The 23,292-nt window shown below is 37.9% G+C and overlaps 1 protein-coding gene across 2 annotated transcripts in view; it reads right to left on the minus strand.

The window, feature by feature from the left end:
• Positions 1-23,292, minus strand: part of Fat3 (FAT atypical cadherin 3) — a gene marked incomplete at its 5' end in the record, with an annotated part of 616,828 nt that overhangs the window by 101,763 nt on the left and 491,773 nt on the right. For both annotated transcript variants that reach the window (XM_005379721.2, XM_013512035.1), the window contains 3 exon segments: positions 1,580-1,790; positions 4,302-4,577; positions 17,492-17,631. In XM_005379721.2, the coding sequence (XP_005379778.1) occupies positions 1,580-1,790; positions 4,302-4,577; positions 17,492-17,631 (627 nt within the window).

The following is a 23,292-nucleotide window of genomic DNA, read 5'->3' on the forward strand; positions in this document are numbered from 1 at the left end:
TCATGCAGTTTAAAACATAAGTGGAGCAGACTTTCTGTTGGCTGATAAGTTAATTACTTCTTGAGAACCTCCATATTGGTTTAAAAATTATCTGGCTATCTAGATAAGTAGTGGAGTCAATGACGATGTGAAAAGCTGGTAGAGGTAGACAGACAAATGTTTAGAAGAATGATTTAAAAAGTTAAAAATAGGCGTTATAGCCAAATGATATGAAACAATGTACAGGCATGAATGAATGTAGGGCGAAAAAGACAAGATTAGGAAAAAAAAACAGAAAGAATTGTTGGATTAGATGACATTTTCTGTGAAAGGTTTTCCTTTGTTGTTATCATGGAACCAAAAGACTAAGAATTACATAATTAAATAATAAAAAATGTTCTGTGATAATCAAGAGATGCAAAGTAGCATTTCAAAATACTGGCAAGGCTTTGGGCTGAAAGAAAACCTCATGGAAATCTAGAAAAGAAATGGGGGAATTCTTTTGAGGCACTTGGCTGTTAGGGACTGATAGCTTTTTTTTTTCTTTTTTCTATATAGAGGTTAGAATAGACTCAGGTAAAATTTGGAGCCTAGAACAGAAAATAATTTTAGATTATCATTTGATATAGGGATATTTTTTAAAAGAAGGTTATTGGCTTTTTTCTAACATTCCTAATCCCAAACTGTCATTCTAGCATTTCTATTTTAATTCAGCTACTCATAAAAATGCTGTACATTTTTACGAAAGGGAAGAAGCCTTTCTATTGTTGGCAAAAAAAGAGAATGCGCTTGGCATTATGCAGGGCAGACATAATGTTGCAGACTGTTTTGGAAATATGTAGTTTGAATATTCCAAAAGACAGAACAGGGGAAGGAAAATAGAGTAGGTAAAGGATGTCTGTCATTTTTAGGGCCACAGTCCTATGTCTTGCTTGGACATTTATCTCTCTGTCATAATGCTGTCTAGCTATCCATCTTCAAGCCATCTGTAAACTATGAGCTTATCTTATGAATGTTAAAACTGGCTTTTAAAAAATCTCAAATTTAACAAAATAAAAGGCTATGCATACTTATGTGTCAGGTGACACAGGTATTTCAAACCCCTCATCTACCAATTTTTCTCCTACTCAGACTGCCTCCAGTGCAGTGAACTTGTGCTAACTGTGGGGCTGTGGAGAGTTCTGAAGCCTACAAGTCACCTACTGATAAATAAACAAGGATATGTGGGATTCAATTTACAGAACAGGCAAGCCGTCCTGAGGCGATGGTAAACTTTGGTTATTCTATTCTGAGACCATGGCTTATTGCACCATGGGTAAAAGCCACAGAATGTATTACGTATCTCTTCTCCCTTTGCCATTCAGAAAAAAAAATCTGAGATTAAACACAAAGAGGAAACTCTTTCCTTGCTGTCAATAATAGAAAACATATCACTGAAATGCCAAGAATTTTATACACCATCACACATAAATAGGATGGTTGCTTGGCCAAAGATTTTCATTTCAAGTCATAACAATCTGCGTTTCACATGGTGACATATAATACTGAGGGTCCGGTGCCATGTATTACACTGAAATCTGTGCAGTGAAACAGCTCTCACCTGCTTCTATGGTATATATGAGTTCTGCATTTTCCCCTTTGTCTTTGTCCAGAGCCGTCACTTGCAGAACAGCTGATCCCAAAGCAGCCGATTCAAACACAGATGCTTCATACAGTGGATTGGTAAAATAAGGGCTGTGATCATTAGCATCTTCCACATTCACAATGACTCGGGCCAAGTTTCTTCGATAAGGAAACTCCTGATCTCTGACCTTTAGGCAAAATACAAGAAGCAGCAGGACTAAAGTCTTAAATTGCAAAGAACTCACATGACTATGTCAGCAGTGAAGTCAAAATGAGATAATAATGCACACAAAGTGTGTGACCAGCCGTGGTGCCTAGCAAGTGCTCGCTGAGTGGTAGTATCGCCAAGAGAAGAGGTTAATTTTGTACAAGGGCAGGGGCACTTAATCTTTATTGCTCAGTTGGATGCCTGGCCTACAGTCTGGGCTTGAGCTATGCCTACAGAACTGGTATCTTGATAGCACAATCACAGTACTCTTCTCTAGGTCCCTACACAGCCGCTTTTTCCTTCTTATGTGTGCTTAAAGCTGCTCATGGAATGATGGATGGAGGCTCTTTTAAAAGGAAAATAAAGAGTGGGCTTTATGAATACAATGCTTCATTGCCATTCATTCATTCATTCATTCAACAAACATGTATTGTTATCTACTGGCTATCAAATCCCAGGCTTGACTCTAGTGGTTTAGTGGTAAAATGTGTATAGTCCCTATCCTCAAGAAGATTCGAGTGGGGAATACAAGGAAGTAAATACATATAACACACAGTGCTAAGTGAAGGTGTGGGCTGCTTAAAAGTGCACTCAGAGTGAGTTGGAAGAAAAACCTAACCTAGTGTTCAACTTCCTGGAAGAGGTAACAAGTCCAAGTAGAGGCAGTAGAATGGTGGTAATGATGGCAGCTGATGCTTCCATGCAGGAAGATCCAATATTCACAAAGGCCAAGAGCTGAGAGAGAATCCTGACTCTAGTAAGATGAAGCCAATCTTCATTTTTAAGGTTGAGACCTCAGTGTGACTTTACCAAAGCACTTTGCCCGAGAGCTTTAAAATCCCCCCATTTGGCTTCTGGGGCAAGGTTATAAACAGTCCATTCTTCACCCACAGCCACACGGTTCTGTGATCATCTGATGAGGCACTAATCACATGTGTGCTTTTGGCTTGCTCAACTTTAGACTGCACAATTTCACAGAAAGATGCAAAGAAATTAGAAAATATATGGAAAAGAGCCATCAAAAGGAAAGAGGGTTTCATAAAGAGCACCTCAAAGGAATTAGTAAAGTGGCTAAAATGGCTTGGCATGGAGAAAGCCAGCATAGAGGACTTATTTGCCCTCAGTATTCAATGACATAAACGGTAAATGGTAAAGGATGACCAAGCTGAATTCTGAGTTTGAGGCAAGAGGAACAGAAATGACTTGAACTGTGAGAATAGAGTTAGTCACCAGAACAATGTTTCTTGTTTTGAAGAAAGCACATGCAAAATGGACCCAGGGAGTATGCTGGATTTCTACAGATTTGTCTGCCACACCTGGAGGCCAAGCTGAACTCTTTACTGTGGGGTTACTGATGCAGGCCAGCTGCATCTGAACAGTCCTCCAAATGTGCAGGAGCTTTGTGTCCTTTGTGTCCTCAGTACCTGGAGCAGTGCCTGACTGACACTACATGCTGCAGATGTAGCTCTTGAATAAATGAGAATGAATGAATGAATGAATGAGTGAATGGTCAGAGGGATGAATTTGATGACTCTGTGAGCTGGCCCTTTTCCTCTTTAGAGTTTGAGGTAGAAACCATAGGCAAGGGTGGGCAACATAAATTTCCTCTTGCCCAGAAAGGTTTCCCATCTCATGAAAGAAAAGTAGCAGTTAATAGACCATTACTTTTAGCTGCTTGGGAATTTGTAGAGTCTTAGTGTATTTTAAAGACAATCAGTACAAAAGATTAAGTGTCTGTCATCCTACCTGGTCTTCAGGAGCACAGTGAGGCTCTGACAGGCAACATCTATGCATTGCCCATGGCACTTCTGGGTTGTTAAAAGTATAGGACACAAGTGAACTAAATGTGTTTCCTCTTAATCTTTACTTTTTAATAATGTGCACCAAACAAACCCCCTTTTAAAACTAAAGAAAGTCTCCTATATAGTTGGAAGGAACATAAATGAACACAAATTCAGATTTAACAGCTCTGCAGGTTTGATGTGTGTTAAGATCTCTTTTGTGTTCCTGTATTCAGTACTAGGTCCCAGGCCGGAGCAGTAAGTAGTAAACTGGGTCTGTAAATGCTTCCAAGGACTGAGCATTGCATAGGTTGCATGTGATTATCCTTGTGACTAACTTCTAAAAGAACTTCTTTTAAATATTTTCACATCGCCTTCTGGAGGAGAACCAACCATACAGGTTGGGAACATGGTCTGTTTCTTCCCTCTCAAACCAGTCGGTCAGCAGCATTTACTGAGCTGCCAACCTGCAGAAGTTATCTAATGCTTCAGTTTGACCAAGAAAAAACATATATATATGAAGTTTCTATCCAGCAATGGTAATTCTTCATTGAAATAAAGAGGTAAAAGAATGAATGCAACCTGGCGATGAAAAGACCAAATTTGCTGCTACTTACAAAACCAAACAGCCCTATACTTCTGAAGACTAAGGTGTTTGTGCCTTGCACTGTTAATGTTGTCAAGAGGATGAATTAGCAGTTTGGTCCTACCATTATGTTGAGAATGTGCTTATCCTGAGCCTCGTGGTCCAGTCTCTCGGCAGTGTAGAGCATGCCGGTGGTGGGGTCAATCCGGAATTTTCTCATGCTGATGGAGTCGATGCTACTGTGGACAGTGTAGCTCAGCTTGTGCTTCTCATCTCTATCTGTGGCTTCAATTTGCAGTATTTCTGTGTCTGGAAGCACATCCTCAGAAATTGTCACATCATAATGTGGCTGAGAGAATTCTGGACCATTATCATTATTGTCCAGCACTTTGATAAATACCTATAGTTAAAATAAGACAAGAGTAATGATTAATATCAGCTCACTCACTGCCAATAAAAGAGGTTACTTCCTCTCTCCCCACCCCCATGTCCTTGGGTCCTACCTAGCTTCTAGCAGTTTCCTCAACATGTAGGAAGCTGTCTTATAAAAATACTGTCATGAGAGGTTGAGCATAAACCAGTAATTCACATTATCAGGAACGTAAACTATGAGCTGATCAATATCCTCATTACTAATTGAACAAATGAGCAGCTATCAGAAGGTGTAAGGTGGCCTTCATTTTGTATTTACTCTGAAAGCTTTCGTTACGTGTTTCTGGTGGAGTTATGTGGCGGGAGGGACAGAAGGGGAGAGTCACCAAGAAGGCGGAGGAAATGGAGAAACGCACAGGTGGACTGGGCACAGTCAGAGCCTCCACCTACACTGCCCACACCCTGTGGCTGTCCTTCAGATGGGAGGGGCATGGCTGAGGATGTGGTGCTACTGAGACATCAAGTAGAAGTTTCCAAATTGCAGTCTTTCGTAAAGCGCTGTGGTATGAAAATTTCCAGTGAGATATAAAAGTAATTGTTCACTGTACGCTTTTGGGTTTATTGCTCAGCTTTGACAACAATCAGCTCATGGCTACTGGGGTTTCATCTATCCCTTTCCTTCACGCCCATCTGCTACCCCTTTTATTTTGAAACAAATACCAGCTATTGTATAATTTATACATATGTCTCTGTGAGATGCTCAGAATAGATAGAAACACACACATTTAGTAGTAGTATTATACCTAAATGGAGAATACAGTGGTTCCAAAATGTCATCAGTTGGGGTTCCTATTTCTCCAATTGTTTTAAGAAGTTTTGTATGTGTTTATATACATATGTGTGACTATACATTCATTTATTTTAATCTGGATATGGAAATGAGATACAAACATTGCAACTGGTTGATGTGTCTTTTAATTATACTTCAATTTATAGGTTCTCCGCTAATGCTTTCTATTTCTTTGCCATTTTTATGTCATTCTTATTGGTGTTAAATAAATTCAAGCATTTTCTCTTTAGTTCTCAGTAAGAATTTTGCCCATAACATCCCTGTGGTTTTATTCTGAACATCATTCCTTATATTTCTTATAAACTGGTTGTTTGATCTAGAGGGTTCAAAAAGATTCCAGTTCAATTTCTCGTTCCTTTTTTTTAAACATCTCTTTTAAATTTCACAGTGCACTTCTTTCTGGAGATGCATACTGTGTGGCTCCCTCTTTTATTCTGTGATGCTAGCAGCTATGGATAATCATTGCATGAATTAACATTAATTGGTTAAAATTTTCAAATCTTAATATTGTGATTCTATGGTTCTTTTGCATTTATTGGCTGGAATAGTTTTGTACAAAGAAATTTCACAACTATTTGGTTACTCTGAAGACCAGTTCATATAGAAAAGGCAGAAAAATATTTAATTATGTCCCTCAATCATTTTGAAACAAGATGGTGGTGCCTTAAATCTTCTGAAAGTGACCAATGAGGTACTTCTCTCAAGCATTATTACAAACTCATAAATTCAGTCACATGTGATTGATTCGTCAACTAAAGCTATTATGTTTCTTGATGGATAGATGCACAGATTGTCTTTTTATTAATGTACAAATGGTTCTTTTTTGGGGCATAGGGATTCTCTTCAGGTTGGCTCTTGAGATTTTTGATACAAACCCAGGGCTCCTTGATTGCTTTCTAATTTCTCTTGGTAATTTTTTCCAGGGTTGTTTCATATAAATTTTTTTGGCCCCAATCCTAAATTATTCATCTCTCCCCAAAACCTTGGTTTCTTTTTAGCTAGAAATGCTAGTTAGAGACCACAATCTAGTGGTAGGAATACCTGTTGCTTCTATATTGGCTATTATGTTTCTGCTTATTCATTGGACAGAGTAGGAAAGGATTTTTTTTAAAAAGTATTTTGTGAGTTCATACTGCTATTTCCATTTCACAATTAGAACACCTAGATTTTTACTTAATGTCATTGTTTTTATGTGTGTTTCTCCTTTCTCCCATGGAAATGATACTTGTCAAACTAGGGATGATTTTATTTCACAGGAATGTACAAAGGTATCACTCCAAAAATGCATTGTCGTAACCGAAGGTAGGGATACTGCTGACATCTAGTGTGCGCCAGGGATGCAAATTTCCAGTGAGATACGTAAGTAATTGATCTAGTGTGTGCCAGGGATGTTGTTAAACATACTACCACCCACAGGGCAGCCCCCACAACAAAGAATCATATGATCCTAACTCTCGCTAATGTTGTTGAGAAACCTGCAAGCATACTGAAGATAACTCCACAGCATTATAGAGGTATTCCTCCATTGTTAGACCTATCATAGTTAATGCTACTAGCCTTGTGTTGGTGTTAATGTCAGATGTTTTCAATTTTTGCTTTTAGAAAGAGTATATGGAGAGCAGCCTGTGGTCATGCTTTTTTCATAGTTTTGGTAGCATATTATTTGCATCTAAAAATTGGGATTATTTGGTTAGAGGATAAGTCCTTTTAAATTTTGTTAGTTATTTCAATGTTTTCCTTCTCCAAGGTTTTATCATTTTGGATTCCCCCGGCAATATATAAGAATGATCATCTCTCACAGCCTTGCCAAAAAGTAGGTGTTAAGATCTGAATTTTTTGCCAGCATGGTAGAAGAAAAGTGCTATTTTAGCCTAGTTTTCATATATTAAGAGCCATTTGCTTTTATTTTTCGTTGGCGCATTTATAAAAGACTATTCTTCTATGGTTAGATGGTCTTTTCCTTCTTCACTTCTGTTAATGTGGTGATACAGATTTTAAATATGTTTTTAATTTTGTTATGTGTTTTATGTTGGTCACAGTGATTTTTTGCTATGCTAAAGTGAATATCAATCTTTTCTTCGCAGGATGTTAAGTCATAGTTTAGAATATTGTCTGTACTTGTAGGTTATAACTAAACACATCCATCTTTTAAAAATAACATTTCTATATTTTCTCTTCTTTCATTTATATCTCTAGTCCATTTGGAACTTTCCTGGCATATTGTATGAGGAATCCTGGCATATTTTCTGAAGAATGAATCTAGTTTTATTTTTTCCCACATGGCTCTGCATTTTTCAATGCTGCTTTTTAAAAGCCTATCACTTTCTATTGATGTGAGGAGCCACTTTTATTCTATACTGAATTTACATAAGCAATTAGCATATTTTTGGATTTTCTATTCTAATACAGTGGTTTATCTGGTTTTAATTCATGCAATGGTAACAAAATGTTTACTTGTAGAGGTTTTATGATACCTTTGGAAAGGCTAAGCTATCTTTTTGTTCTTTTTCAAAGTTTTCCTGGCTAAGTTCTTCCTTACACACTTACAGTCAACTTGTATAGCTTGACAATATTTTTAATTAGACTAATGCTTGGTTAACTAAGGAAAAACTGATTTCTTTATAATATAGTCTTCCTCTCCAAGACACAGTTTGTCTTTTCTCACAAGTTCAGATCTACTGTACTGTTCTTTTTGGGGATATTTTAGTCTGCCTCAAGTATGTCTTGAATATTTTTTAAAGGATGTATTTATCCTAAGTAGAATATTCCTTTTCAATGTTTTTCATATTTTTTCATGATTTGGGCAATATATATAGGCTATTTTCTGTTAAATTGGTAATGTTAGTTTAGTAAATTTTTCTACCATTTGCAGTATTTTTCCAGTTGAGTTTTTCAGATAAACCACTATATTATATCCAAATAGAGATGCCATTCCCTTTCCTTTATAGTTCTTACTACACAGTGTGCTTTATCTTGCCTCCTTGCATTGTATAGTATTAAGAACACAGCACTGAGTAGCTGTGGACATAATAACGTTCTTATCTTTTCCCTGACTAATAAAGCCTCTAATGATTCCCACTGTATAATATACTAGCACTTAGCTGCATTGTAGGAAGCTATTTCATTTTTTGAAATAAATGTGGCCGGGCCATGGCTATCCTTATAAATAGTTACACTCTCACTCACTTTAGTACATGTGTACTTTTCTGAGTGAGAGAAAGGGATAGTACTGTCACCTCTGTGACAGAACAACTTGACCCTGGGAATAATTTTAATACTGAACAAACTTTGCCCTGTAGTTTGTGCTAGAAACAGGGTTGAAAAATGTACCCATAGAGACTCAGGTATTATTTTCAACTTCCATGTATGTGTAAGAACCATACTATGTTCTGTGAATATGCTTCTTTCCTTCGAAATGCCCAAATTAATGTAGTGAAGATGCTAGAACATTTGTGGTCACAGAGGCAGTTATATTAACGGGTGAAAAAGCCTTTCCGGCCAGCAGGCCTGCCCTGCCCTTCACAAAGTTTCAAAGTTGATGTGCTCTTGAAAAGCTTGCCTCTTTCTGCTTCCTTTGTCTTGAGCCTAATCTACAGTCAGAACAAGCGTTTCTCTGTAAAAGACTTCCTTCTCCTCATTTGCTTTTTATTTCCCACAGTTGGGGCCATTTGTGAGCTCCTGGACTAACAAACAAAGCGAAGTAACTCTCAAAGATGTTGTGTTCAAAATGGTAATTGAAATGCCTAAGGAAGTACAATGGAATCAAAGCAGGAGGAAACCCGAATATAGGAAGTCTCTTCAGAGCTGGTTTCAATCTGCCCACCACAAACACTTTGGGTTTTGCGAGCTCTTCTAAGTCTGGGTAGAAGCCAAGTCCTCCCTTACAAAGGCTCATGGTACAAAGTATCTACAGGGGCAGGTTGTAGGGTAAGAGCTCTGTCTTTTATTAGAACCAATTAAGTCTTAAATTACTGAAATTCTGTTCTGCCTCTGCAGGCATTTCAAAACCACATTGAAAACATCCTATAGCTGTGATAGGGAAAGGCCTGTTATATTCTCTCCAAGCTCAGAGCATACAGGTTTTTTTTTTAAGTTTTGTTTTTGAATGTGCAAGCGGAAAAATCATGTCAGTTTGTACTTGTTTTGCAGTATACAAATCAGTATGATATTAATTTCTTAGACTTTATATCCCTAGTTTATCAACAGGGGAAATCTGAAGGTATGTGCCCAAATTCACGGGGGTTAGTCCAGCCTTGAACCCAGGGCCTGTGGAAACGTCCCTGCACTCATCCCATCATATCATTTCCCTGGGCATTTAAGTTACATTGACATTAAGAATGAATGTATGCGACGTGTGTGAAAAAAATATGCGTAATATGTTCTTTACTATAAAGAAACTTACAAAACAAATGAAGGACATGACCACTCATTTTAGGAACATTAATCATGACATTATTTTAGGCAGGAAATTTTCTTCTGCCTTTAAAATTGAAATACATTTTCAAAAATTGACTTTCTCCTAAGTTGTCAGGTACAGATCTATTAAATACTATTAAATTTTAATCATTATGTTTTTTGGGAGGAGTACTAGGGATCAAACCCAGGACTTCATGCTTGCCAGTAAGGCATTGTGCCACTGAGCTAAACCCCCAGCCCCTATCATCATTACATTTTTTTAAAAGAGTCTTATATTTTAAGGGTCAGCATGCTGCCTATTTTTCTGTATGTGGTTGCAGGTACTTCAATGCTTTCTTAATCTAAATACACAAGGATGGGTTGGGCCCCTACCTTCTTTACCTACTAAGAGGCAGACACTAAAGTAAGTGAGAGAAAAACCTTGATGAAAGAGATGTTCCTGGGCATCTCTTTATCTAGGACTCCTGGAGCACTGTTAACAAAATGATTTGCTTCCCCATCTTTTTAAGCAGGTGTGGGGTGGAGGGAGCAGATAAGATAAAGCTAAATCTTTAAGATAAACTCTGCTTTCTAAGAAAGCTGGCTTTTGAGGAACTCTAAACAGCATGTAGAGGACTAATGGATCCTCAAATGGTGGAGGTCAAGGGTTCCTTCTGAAAGGTAGGTCACACCCTCCCAGCCCGAGGGAATGCAGGCCCTCTGGCAGAGAGGCTAAGACCTCGCTCAATGAACTTGCCTTTGTGAGGCTTAAGACTTCTGGAGATTATCAGGAAGATTTTTAATGACAGATTTGGCTGCAGAGCATACAAGTACAAACTGGTTTTTCTGTTTTTATAAATCCAAAGCATAACTTGGATAAGAAAAACTTATTAAATCAGTGTAATTTTTAGATTATTCAGCCATAATTATCTCTGCTGCCACATGTAACAATGAAAGTCACACATAGTTTGTAGCTACCAGGTATGTTATTCCAATTTTAAGTTGAGAATCAGACTCATTAATAAGGTCTGTATATGCTCAGCACTTCCAGCTTCCAAGAACTTTTCTGTCTTTTCTTATTGTTACAGCAGCCCATGAGGAACATAAAGTCTTATCCCCTTGGGGAAGAAGACGTCGGGCTGCTTTCCCTACTATCGTACAGGGACAGCAGTTTGTCCAGTGCTGACTTAAACTTGGCACAGGGCTTCTTCCATTATACCTTATCCTTTCTCCCGGTGAACTGTATTGTATATTTGTATAAAGAAATGAGTAGGAGAAAGTTTGCATTTCTGTACGGTGTACACCTAGACAAGTCACCTAAACAGCCTATGCCTCAATTTTTCATGGGTAAATGTGTGTAATGATAAGATTTGATTTAACTTCCTTAGTGTTACAGGGAAATCTCTTATTGCAAAAATATTAGGTGTTATATGTTGCTGTATCTTACTATGTGATTTCATCCACTGGCCCTTTGAGAAAGCCACGTTCTAGATTTATTTGCATTTGTTATGAAGACACAGTAGCTCAGAGTGTTTTGGTGGCTATAAGTGGGAAGTTGTTAAAATCGACAATGTCTCACCCTTGGTAATGTTTGTGATCTGCTAATAAACTCAGCTTGCTGAAGTAAAGTTTAGGAAGAGGTTAGGTATTTTGCTGTCTTCCCCAGAATGGCTATGAAACATCTCTGTGAAAGTAGACATCAAGTCTCCCAAGTGGCCACTTAAAAAACTTCTGCTATAGGACAGAAATCAAAGATTTAATTTTGCCTTTAAAAGGCATCATAATATAATGTTTGAAAGAGCATTTTCTGGAACCTGATTTCTTATGTCTGAATACACAATCTACTCAAGTTATTTAACTTAGTTTTGCCTCTATCTTAACGCAGTGATAATAGTGCATTAATTTTCTATTCCTACCACAAAAAGTGACCACAAACTTACAAGTTTAAAACCACAGCCACCATTATTATCTTACAGTTCTGCAGGCCAGAAGTCAAGACCAAAATCCTGGGTATGGCACAGATGTGTTCCTGTCTGGTCACTGCTGGGATTAATCTGCTCCAAGTTCATTCAGGTTGTTGAGGGTACAGTTCCTTGAGATTGTAGGACTGAGGTCCCTGTTTCTTTGCTATCTGCCAGCTGGGACCATCTCTCAGCTCCGTAAAGCCACCCGTATTCCCTGTCATGCAGTCCTTTCATATTTAAACTATTAATGCAGTCTCAAATCCATCTCATACTTAGAATCTCTGACTTTACCTTTTATTACCTCTCTTCTGATCTTGCTGGAGAAAATTAACTGCTTCAGGGCTTCTGGGATTAGATCGTGCCCACCCGAAACTTTGATAGTCCAAGATCTACTTTCTGCTTTAATACTGTAAACTTAATTGTATCTCCAGTGTTCCTTTTGACATGCAGCGTAACTTGAAAATCCCCGATTAGGATGTGGACATCTCATGGATATGGAGGAAGACTGTTCTGCCTACAAGAAACAGTACCTGACTCAGAGTAACTAAGTTAAATAACTTCTCCACTTTGTCTCATAGGAGCCAGCTCAAGTTGCCACTTATTTACCTTGTAACATGACTCCACTGGTACTCTGTAGTAGGGTAAGATGCCCAGACTCTTGCCCTAAGTGTGGAATTATTTCTAAAAGGAATCCTGGATCTTTTCCATGCTAAATTATATATAAAAACCATGGTCTGGAAATTAGGTATAGAATCCCCCTAAAATAATTTTGTAGTGCTCATTGGTGTTTGGATGGAAGGTGAAGACATCCTCCTTGGAACCTCGTTATTCCTGCCTCCTGGAGCTCCTGGTTCTGCTTGGATACTTTCTAGAAGTAAGTCGACTTCTGACAGCCAATGCTTCTCATGATTCTTCATCTCTTCTCCAGCTACAGGACAGACAGTGTCACCTCCCTTTCATCCTTCCCTTCTAAGCCAGACAAACTTGCTCATCTCTGAACTTCTACGACATCAACCTGGGGACAATTTGGTACTGTCCTATATCATAAAAGTACAATAATATCCTACGCAAAGTAAAAACATTTTTGTGCAGAGGCCTTTATCCATCTCACAGAGAGGTTTTCTGAGTGTTGGGAGGCTGCGTTCTTTCGCTTACTCCCCATGAAATCTTTGTAACTTGAAACTCACAGCTCCTTTTTATACTCTGTACTCAACTCAGCAGTCACAGTAAAGAAAAAGGATGTTTATTTATCATCAGATTTTGTAGCTCTGAGGCACAAGAACCCAATGAGAGCTGGGAGAACAGGACAAAATGAAGATGAAGGAAGGGTTTACATGTAGACACTGAATCCCTGAGGCTCTGATTTATTTGACATTTTTGGAGTAAACTCCAACATGTTGTTTATGGCTGGTTTGAAGCCAGTGTCATGCCATGTTTTATGATTCGAGATGAACAAAGGAGAGAAAAGTTCTCAGAGGAATACTGAACAGGTGTCTTTGGGCTACAGGACATTTATTTAGTTATATGGAGAAGGATGTCTGTTTGATGATGAAATCATTAAGCTGCCTAAGGTCACGGATTGGAGCATGCATAGGTGATTTCTAAAAGAAATCTAGAATGCCTTTCATTTCCCAAACATGCTTTCGATAAAATGTCCCTAACACTAAAAATGTTGACTAATTCAGAAAACCCTTCTTGTCACCACTGCCAGGGAGGCTTTGGTAAATGTGAGAAAGGCCTTAATAGACAGGGAATGGTGGGATACTCAAGTCTAACACAGCTTGACTTGACAGAGTGATGGCTTTTGGATGGTAATGTCATATTTTTACACAATTTATACTTTGTAAGCTTTTAGTTCCTCCTTCATAAGAAGGAATTAGCTCTGAAAACAGTGTTATTGGAATACATTTGCAGGGAAATTTCTTGACATCCTTTACCAGCTCCTCAGTTTGACTCTGTTGTGCTTTATGTCTAGATGTCCCCCCAAAGCCTCATGCAGTCGCGGGGCTTTTTCGGAGGTGGCTGAATCTAGAGCACGTGATGATGGGATGAAGGGTGCGTGATTAGTAAATCAGTCCACTGATTAATTTGGCACAATTCTGGCTAGAATTAAGGGTGTAAATGCTATACCCCCCCCAAGGTGGGAGCCTGGAAACAATGTAAGACATAGAAAGCGCCTTGTCTACGCCCTCTTGTTGCTTTGCTATCTTGTGGGATCCATAAGCTGTTCTCCATGATGCCCCTCTGCCATGTGCCACCCTGCCTTGAAGGCAGCCAGTTACGGACTGAAACCTTGATAAATTGTGAGCCAAATAAACCTTTCCTCCATTAACTTTGGGCTTTGGGTATTTTGTCTTAGGAACAAGAGAAAAGTAACCGAGACAGACCCCTTCAAGGAGGAAGGGGTTCACCTAAATTCACAAGTTCACAAATTCACAAGTTCACCTAAATTCTTGAACTCTTGAATTATTCTAGATATTAATCTAAGTCTAATCAACAATCTGCCAGGTGTGGTGGAGCACAACTGCAATCCCAGCACTCGGGAGGCTGACGCAGGAGAATTGCTGCGAACTCGAGACCAGCCTGGGCTACAAAATGAGCTCAAGTCCAGCCTAAACTGCATAATGAGACTCTGTCTCAAAAAGAAAAAATAAAATAATAAATCTAATCACAATCACAGGATTCAACAATATATCCATTTAAAGTCTTGTAATACATACTTGCACATTAATTTTTTTTAAAAAAAATGAGGCATATCAGTCATCTGGACTGAAAACTTGGTATCATGTGCTGGGCACACTAGCAAATGCCCATGTCCTGGCTATGCAGAAGGATGGGCAGGAGATCCCTTAAGCTCAAGAGTTCAACACCTGCCCGGGCAACACAGTGAGGATTTGTCTCAAAAACCAAACAAGTAACACTGAATTCAAAACCAAAAAGCCAAAACTAAAACCAAAACAAAATAAACAACCCCTACAAAATTCTGCATTTCTGTAACCACCAATTACAACCCCTAGCCCATAGTTTAAACTGCAAAAATATCTGTGGAATAAATGATGTTAAATAATTTTTCATCTGATCCTAATGAAACTCTAAAGTAAGAGTCTCCTTTTTCTTTCTTTCCTTCTTTGTTTCTTTGTTTCTTTCTTTGTTTCTTTCTTTCTTTGTTCTTTATTTTGTTAACACTAATCAGTTATGTGCTTTAGAGACCCAAAACTCCATCTAGGGTCTGCTGAACATGTAGTATCTAATATTCATTCTAAAAATATTTAAGAAGTATCCATAACATTTTGGGCACACTGAATACCATTTAATTAAACAGGTATAAAAGCCTAGAGAAAAGTCTGGAAATGAATATGATTCCATGCTTTATTTGTATTTTACTCAAATATGATTTGGGCTTTTAAGTAGAATTAAAAAGTAGAGGTTGGATATGCTAAGAAGTGGCTAATTATTTGACCCACATGTATAAACATCATATTGTCTCCCTGGTGTAAGAATATGAAAGAGTAAATAAAACCCAAAATGTACAATAGATAATAAGCAAGGCAAAGAAACTGCTCAAAGGAAGGAACAACTAGGATGAGGGAAAGAAGAAAAAGAAAGTACTAAGTCATTTTATAAGTATATATGGATCGGTGGCATCACTGTACTTTTGGTGTCTGATGGTTTGTTGAGGGGAACAGTTAATGATTAAAAGTTTGTTTTTTTTAAAAATATTTTGACCAATTTTGCATGCTCATATCTGGTAATCTGAGCAATTATGTGATGACAACAATTTGCAGTATAGCATCCATTGGTGAATTCCTACAATCCTGCCTAGTGACACTATGTATTGTCTCTAATGTTCTTTTTTATTATTATTTTCCTATTCCCTTTAATGATCTGATCAATCTTCTATTCTTACATCTGGTAACCTGAGCAACTTCATTGAAGATAGCAATATGTAATATAACAGCCACTATTAATCTTTATCATTTGGTTTGAAACCCTGTATCATTTTTAATGTCCTTGTTTTGTGTTGTTTGTATTTTACTATTCTTTTTTTGTACTATTTTCTTTAAAATAAAAAAAAAGAAATGGCTAATTTAAAAACCTATTTAAATTCACATTTATAGTGAATTAGCACTAAAGACTTATCTATACTACAGGTGGTTTGTGTAGTATTAGTCTTCAGGGCAAACTTTTACACTGTGCAGGTCCCTTAGGACCTCAGCCATGGGGTCCTTTCCATGTGTATAGGTATTAATCTTGAAAATACCCCAAGCAGTATGGTTTTATGTAAGAAGATCATACAATTTATTGTCCCAATAGGGGCAATTTGAGAGTAAATGAGTACTATAAATAATTATACCAGTGCAACAGGTGTAAACGAGACTCTTTAAAGCAATAAGGTCATATGGTCACCCTAGTTACCAGGAAAGGACCAGGAACCATTGCCTACTGGCTGCCTTATTATATACAAGTCACTTGCCTTTCTGGGGTACATTAACAGGGAAAGTAAAGGGGCCACACTAAAAATGAGCCCTATTGCTCCTTTTAAATTTTCCCTATTCTGTAATTACAAATAGACTCAAAGGAAAAAAGTCAGATATTTTTAAAACAGCTTCAAGCTAAGAAGATATTGGATAAGCAAGCCCATGAAATGCCCTCTGTCTTTCCTTTGTAAAACTGCTCAGTTATAAAAGCTTACATCATATTTAAGACAAATCAACACTTGCTTTCTTACAGGTTGGCAAAAATTCCTTCTCACTACCTGAAGCATTGTGTTGAGAGGGATTCTGAGGGCTCTTCTGGGGCCAAGAAGTAAAAGAGCCCTGATCAGTCAGTGATGCCTTCTGGGATCACCAGGGCATGAGAGAGAAGCAAGAGGAAGAGGAAAGTACACCACAGGCATGCATCCGTCTTCTTTGTTAGAACAGGGCTACATAGGTCTCTGGCTACAAAACAATATAGAACATCTTATAGTTAAGGTCAGTCGGTCTCATAATGATAACTAGGATTGTGTTGGTCTCACTTAGGAAGATGAACTGAGCAGTAGAAGACGGTCAGAAACTTTTCTGTTCCTTCTGGCTCCTAATGCCCTTCCGTTTGCACTCCAGAAACAAAGTGTGAGACGAGGTCCCCAAGTGGAGCTGCATGTTAGCACCAGGAAGCTCCCTAGCAGTGGGGCCACGTAGTCGGTATTCTGAGCCCATTCCTCATCAGCAGCCAGGGGGTCGCACTGTGCGGCCACCATGCGGAGCCGCTGGCATGGGAGAGCAGGGTATCCAGATCCCAGGCCTTGCTCTTTATTAAGCTGTACATTAGATGGGTAACTTCCACCACTGTCTGTAAAAGGAATTTGGACTCTTAGTATTCTCTAGTTTTAACTTTCAATGACTGAAAATGAGGAAAAAAGAGGAGGAAAGGAATCTCAGAGTATGCCGTGAAGACAACATAGATGTCTTTCTCTTTGCAAACTCAAGAAAAGTTTTCAGAGACAAATCTACAGTAAAGGAGTAAGAAACAAATGTGTATGGCTCTTCCATGCACAGTCACAATATCTTTAAAGAGGCAGCTAGTTATAAATACCACTGACAGAATCCTTTTTCTATGTTGTTCTTTAAAATGATTTTTTAAAACACTATAAATCTATCGACACTGTTTACTATTTTCTAGACCTTGTGTTCATTGCTTGAAATCCTGACTTTAGCAGAGTTTTCTACATCCTGACATTCAGTAAGTTCTTACCTGAGTGACAGCAACATTTGTCCCATCGGTGACTTCCACAGTCATGTTATAGACAGACCTCTGCTCTGCATCCAAAGGTTTTGCGATGACAATTGTCCCAACACCCTTCTCTGCGTCAAAAGAGCTGTCAAAATTCCCCCCTGATGATTTCACAGAAACAACATGAGATTAGTATATCTGAGATCTTACTACCTTTACTGAAGCACATATCTTTAAAGGGAACTCTTACATAAAAATATTTTGGGGCTGGGGATTTAGCTCAGCGGCACAGTGCCTGCCAGGCAAGTGCGAGGTCATTAGTTTGATACCCCATACTGGAAAAAAACAAACAAACAAACAAAAAATTGTTTTTATGACAGGTACCCACCCCCTATGGTTCAGTTTTACACATCTTAAATGGGATGTCTTCATTTCTAACTTAATTCATATTTCAAAATACAGCCTCTACAATGCATAACAAATGTCACAAAAAGAATGTATTGCAAAGAAAAACCTTAGCGATAATGTTAGAGTAGTGAAGCATAAACTGACTACAAAATATTTAGAAAGCTAATGGTCCTTCAGGCCCGTGTGGCTTCTGTGCTATGAATTTGAAGGTCCTTTTGTTTTTCCAAAGCAGACTAAGTTATAAGTAAACAAAGAGTTCAATTATTATTGACAAAAATGTGTAGATACTTTACATTTGTTCTAGGATTGACGGTAAACATTTGGCTGGTAGACTTCAGATTCCCTCAGTTAAATGTCAGAAATAAAATTATGACTGTGGAAAATAAGAAAAAGTAAAAAAATGAATTTTATATGAAAAATTCCCTATCTGCAAATTGAGATGTCTATAGTAATATTTTTTGCCATCTTGACAGTATGAATTAATTTTCTCCTAAAATATTAGAGAGTGTATGAGAAACTTACAAATTGGGAAAGAAGTAAGGGAAATACTACCTTACATTGCACTAACTTATAAAACAATTTATATAAAGGTTTATAAACTTTACTTTCTCCCCCCTTGGACCAGCTGTCACTTACAGATTGTTGATGGCTTGCTTAAAATGACACAGGCATCGTTAAAATTACCACTGATATTCCCATCTCTGTGAACCAAAGTGTGGCTTATGATCTTCCCAAAATGAAAAAAATTAAGAGGGAGAGAAGATAATGGTATAAATACTGGAATAGTTTTAACTATATGTTAATTATACTGGTTTATGTTCACAAGCTCTATTTATTTTATTCTTCAGTTTCATGATGTTAACTAATTTTTTTCTTGGATAATTTTATTTAGCTATAGCACATTGGGCAATGTATTTATTGAATTTTGTATTTTATAAAAGAAAACTAGACTTTACATTCTACATTTTTTGCATTTCTTTTTGCTGATCAATGAATAATTCACTTCTATGATATTACAATTATAAATGAGTATATGAGTTAAGGGACAGGAGAATTTTGCCTGAATTGCTAAAATTTGATGTACATGACACCCAATAAATGATATAGCTTACTCTAAGAAAATGGTCATACATATTTCAGATACCTATTGCTTGCAGCTGTCATATACACTTAAAATTATTTAATTGCTAGAGAGAACATAATTGTCCTTGACATTTAATTAAAGCTATGGAGATACAGGGGTACCAGAGCACTGCTTAGAAATGACATACTGTTCAAAAATTTCATCTAAAAAGAGACTCATCTTGCAATTAATATCTTTAATTGATGTACTGAGAAGCACTAATGATTAACTCAAAAACTCTTTTGAAGAGTAGGATAAGCAAAAGTGGGCAGGGGAGTCTAGGCTGAAAAGAAAAGTGAGCTTAGGACACTGCTTGTCATTTGAGAAGAATGTTTTATGGTAACCACATGAAATAAAATGGAATACTAGTTTAAGTATCTGGCATAATGGTCTTAGTGGACAAAGGAAAATTATTTGCTATCAAGTGATATATTTGAAAAAAGCTTGTCATGGAAACTTTCCAAGAACGCATGTAACATTGCCTCATAAAACTTGGGAGAAAGACGAGGAATGAACTTCTACAGCTGTTTCTAGTGATTATTAAATCACCTTCAGAATATTTTTATATAAGATGTTTACTTTCTTAAATCTGAGGATTTATTATTATTTTTTTGATGAGGGAAAGGATCATCCTCTAGTATTAATTATTTTGGAAAGTAAAAATTCACAGGTCAAGTCAAAATAGAAATTATGTAAATTATAAAAAAAGTTTAAAGACCAAAGCAAATAAAACTTAAAGAACAAGGAAGAAAATATTTCCAGTTTTAGCTACTGCTTAAATAAGAACAATTTTATGTGTAGTTGTTGATTAAGATCTGCATTTTCCTCAGAATGCTACACATAAAAACACAACCCTTCCATGTACGCAGTTGTGTAAAATTCACATGTTTACATATGTCATATAGACTGTGTGCTTTTTCTTAGTCTTTTTTTGTATCAAATTACATTTTTGGCAAGTTTTATGGCTGTTATTTTTTACAGTTCTCTTTTTTTCCTCTTTGTGTGTGTCGGGGGAGTGTATATGCTCCTTTCTCTCCTTCATTCACTTTTGCTGTTTCAAAATTCTAGACTGGAAACCCTTAAAGGAGGAGGAGTGATCCCACTTAACAGAGAGTCCACAGGGTATTTCTCAGTCTACCGATATGGCTCGCAGTCTCTGATACTCATTTCCAGGACATTTGCTCCCAGTTAAGCAAAGATTTCATGTAAAACAAGATCCTCCTTGAGTTTTCAAATGAATTTCTGACAAGGGACACAGAATCCAGACCAGCAGTTCACCATCAACCCCCGCACAATTTAATAACCTACACTTAAGCATCCCATTTCATAAATGACTCCGTATTTCTCCCTCAGGGCTCATTTTTCAGGCTCCTATTTAGCCTGGAAGGTGATTCCATTTTTGTAGGAAACTATATCCAAATCATCTGGGGTAAAAATACCAAATGGAAGGAGCCCATTTCACTGGAGGCGTTCTGTTTAAACAAGGTGTGCTTCCTCAGAGCCAGTAACAGAACATGCAAAGCCAGGGTGTGTTTGGGGCGACAGCGTGAGGCTAAATAAAAAGTAGGGAAGGGAAGGACACTGCAGAGCTGGTTTGAGTTTTAACAAAGTGGAAAATTAGACATGTCACAGCCTGAGCGTTGCTGCAGGGGTGTGTGGCAGAAATGGTTAAAAGCAAGGTTGTGAACAGCCCACATAGCAGATAATTGACATCAGGGACATTTCTCTTTGACCATTTTTGGTCAAGACAGGTGTAATAGAGTAAACAAAGAACCAAAGTGGTGCACTGGAGTTCTACTGGCTTCTAAAATTAAACACAGCTCGTAGGGATGTCCTAAAAAAGACCTTAAAATAGGACCTGAATGAAAACACTCTGTGCCAGGAGGCACTGCCTGAAGGTGCTAGCAGGGCACTGGGCCATGATTAAGTCAAGTTTTAGAAATGTGTTCAAGCTCCACCATCTCTCCATAAAGGGACTGAATGGTGAAAATTACGAACCTCCCAATCAGAGAAGCTTCCAGATCCCTTTCCTAACAAGTGACTCCATTCCACTGCGCGTGTAGTTTTAAAAATACCATCCCAAATCTAGTAGTTATTAAAAAAAAGTGTTATAGGAGAATCTTCCAAAACACTGAGTGGTTGAATCTCAGTGAATTAGGGGAGTTGGACAGAAGCTGTCCGTTCACGTCCAGCACGTGCACCACACTTCAGGAGAAACGTTAAACAGCTATGGTGTGCTCAGCAATAATTTTCTGCTTTGGAATGAAGCAAGCACAGCACTAGGCTGAAAAAGATATTTCCATGGAAAGCTTCCTGACACCAGGTAGAGGTCAGGAAAGAGCAGAGCAAGGAAAATCCCTTTCAGAATCTGGTTTAACATTCAATTTCTTCACACAGTTGCTATATGGAGTGTTTCCAGGATTTTAACTACATTTTCTGAAGCTTTTTCACATGTGTTTCGACAGGTGACACTGTTGCTACAGAGGAAGACAGGCCCGTGTGGGATCACATTATGGAGAAAGGGATGAGTAGGTGAAATGAAGAGCTAAATATTAGTTGAATGACTTTGAGCAAAAGTCACTTTGATGGAAGAACAGTTGTCTTAGAAATGAACATGGCTTCTCCCAGGAGAAGTGAATGACAGTTTTGTGATGAAGAAATGTAGTCCCTTTTAAAGGAAAGATCCAGAGATACCCAAGCTCTAGTCTGAGAATAAGGCCACTGCTAGTGTTATCAGCGTTTAAATTGCAGACTTGACCCAATTTTAAATAACCCATAGGTGCATGGCAGGTGGGATCAGGAAGCAGGTGTAAGCTTATGAGATAGCAACAACCCAGAGTCCAAGGTGTGAAGAACATACAATGAACCGAGGGCCAAGGTGGCCTTGAAGCATCTACAACACAAGAAGAGATTCCAGTTAGTGCTGGATCTATGTCCTGGCACTAGCCATCTGAGAATCAGTCTCAAAGAATAGCTTTTTACTTCTACATATTGGGTGTTAACAAAGATATTTCAGTTATCTACAAGGAAAAACATTTTTTTTTTTCTATTCTAATGTGGTGAGAAGCTAAAAACTGGATGGGACATCCTCCACCATCAAACTGTGGATACAGAAGGATTGTTTGAAATGTGTAAGAATGGTGGCCTTTACAATTCAAATATTTGTCATCAGCATGAAGACTCAGGGACTGAACTGTGAACCAGATTGTGTGCATGCTGGCGAGTATGTAATTCAAGGAGCTGCTGAGTTGAAATTGTAGTCTCCTGAGAAGTGTGAAGATATGTGATAAAGCCACAAAGCATTGTGGGTTATTTTTGTTCCCTTAATTTTCTTTTCCTTTTAACACAGAGAAGGAACATGCTGTGCGTTGGGCTGTTTAAACAGAACAGCTGAACTTTATTATGCTTCCTTTTAATTACAGCTTTCTCAAGGCAGTCATGTGTAGGGCTTCTGTTTCTGGAAGGTAAAGAGAGTCTAGCTACATAATAGCGTAAGTAGTGGTTGCTCTGGAGGCAAGAGAAAGTGGCTGGCCCATCTCTGCTACAGGGTCAAGGCTCAGGAACAAAATCTTGCTCACTTCAGAAATTTTGGGAATCCATATCATGGTTGGAGGGAAAAATATAGTTAAGTTAGAATCAAGTACATTTGCAAATGGGAAAATGAGGAGATTATACTCTGAGAGGCAAAGCATGCTGAAACACTATTTCTGTGTATTTACCAACAATTCATTAATGAGAGTATTTGTAAGCTGCCTGAGCTGGAGCAGAATGTTGTGTACTTCGTATCTCAGGGTCTAGCTAAGTGTCTGAATGTACCTGGCCTACAAAAGGATCAAACCTTGACTCCCCTTGGTGGAGTCATAAGAGTGTTTACCTGAGCAAGAGCTGAACTTTAATTTGAGATTTCATCTCAGATTTATGTTGACATTTTATATTCATGCTTTTTCTTTGTGTTTGTGTATGGTACACTGCTGTCTGAAGCTCTAAGTGGCACTGTTCTCTCTCTGTCCCCTCTACGTTAGTTTGGTCAAAGAAGATGCTTAGGTAAGGAGTAAGGAAGGAAAGAGATGAAAGTTTCCATGGAAATAAGCAAGAAATCCTGAAAATAAGAATGAAACATCTGTATATAATAAGGAAAATGAGAGATATTTATTTAGAGAAGGGTAAAGATGATTGAAAACAATGGCTCTGACAGATTCAAAAGATTTTCAAAAGGAAGATTTGGGGAAAGGAAGACCATATCAGTATTGAAAGCAACCAGCACCTGGGGAAAGGATTTCATTTGTACAAT

This window comes from Chinchilla lanigera, unplaced genomic scaffold (genome assembly GCF_000276665.1).
Source record: "Chinchilla lanigera isolate Chin_1 unplaced genomic scaffold, ChiLan1.0 scaffold00013, whole genome shotgun sequence".
NCBI classification, from domain to species: domain Eukaryota; kingdom Metazoa; phylum Chordata; class Mammalia; order Rodentia; family Chinchillidae; genus Chinchilla; species Chinchilla lanigera.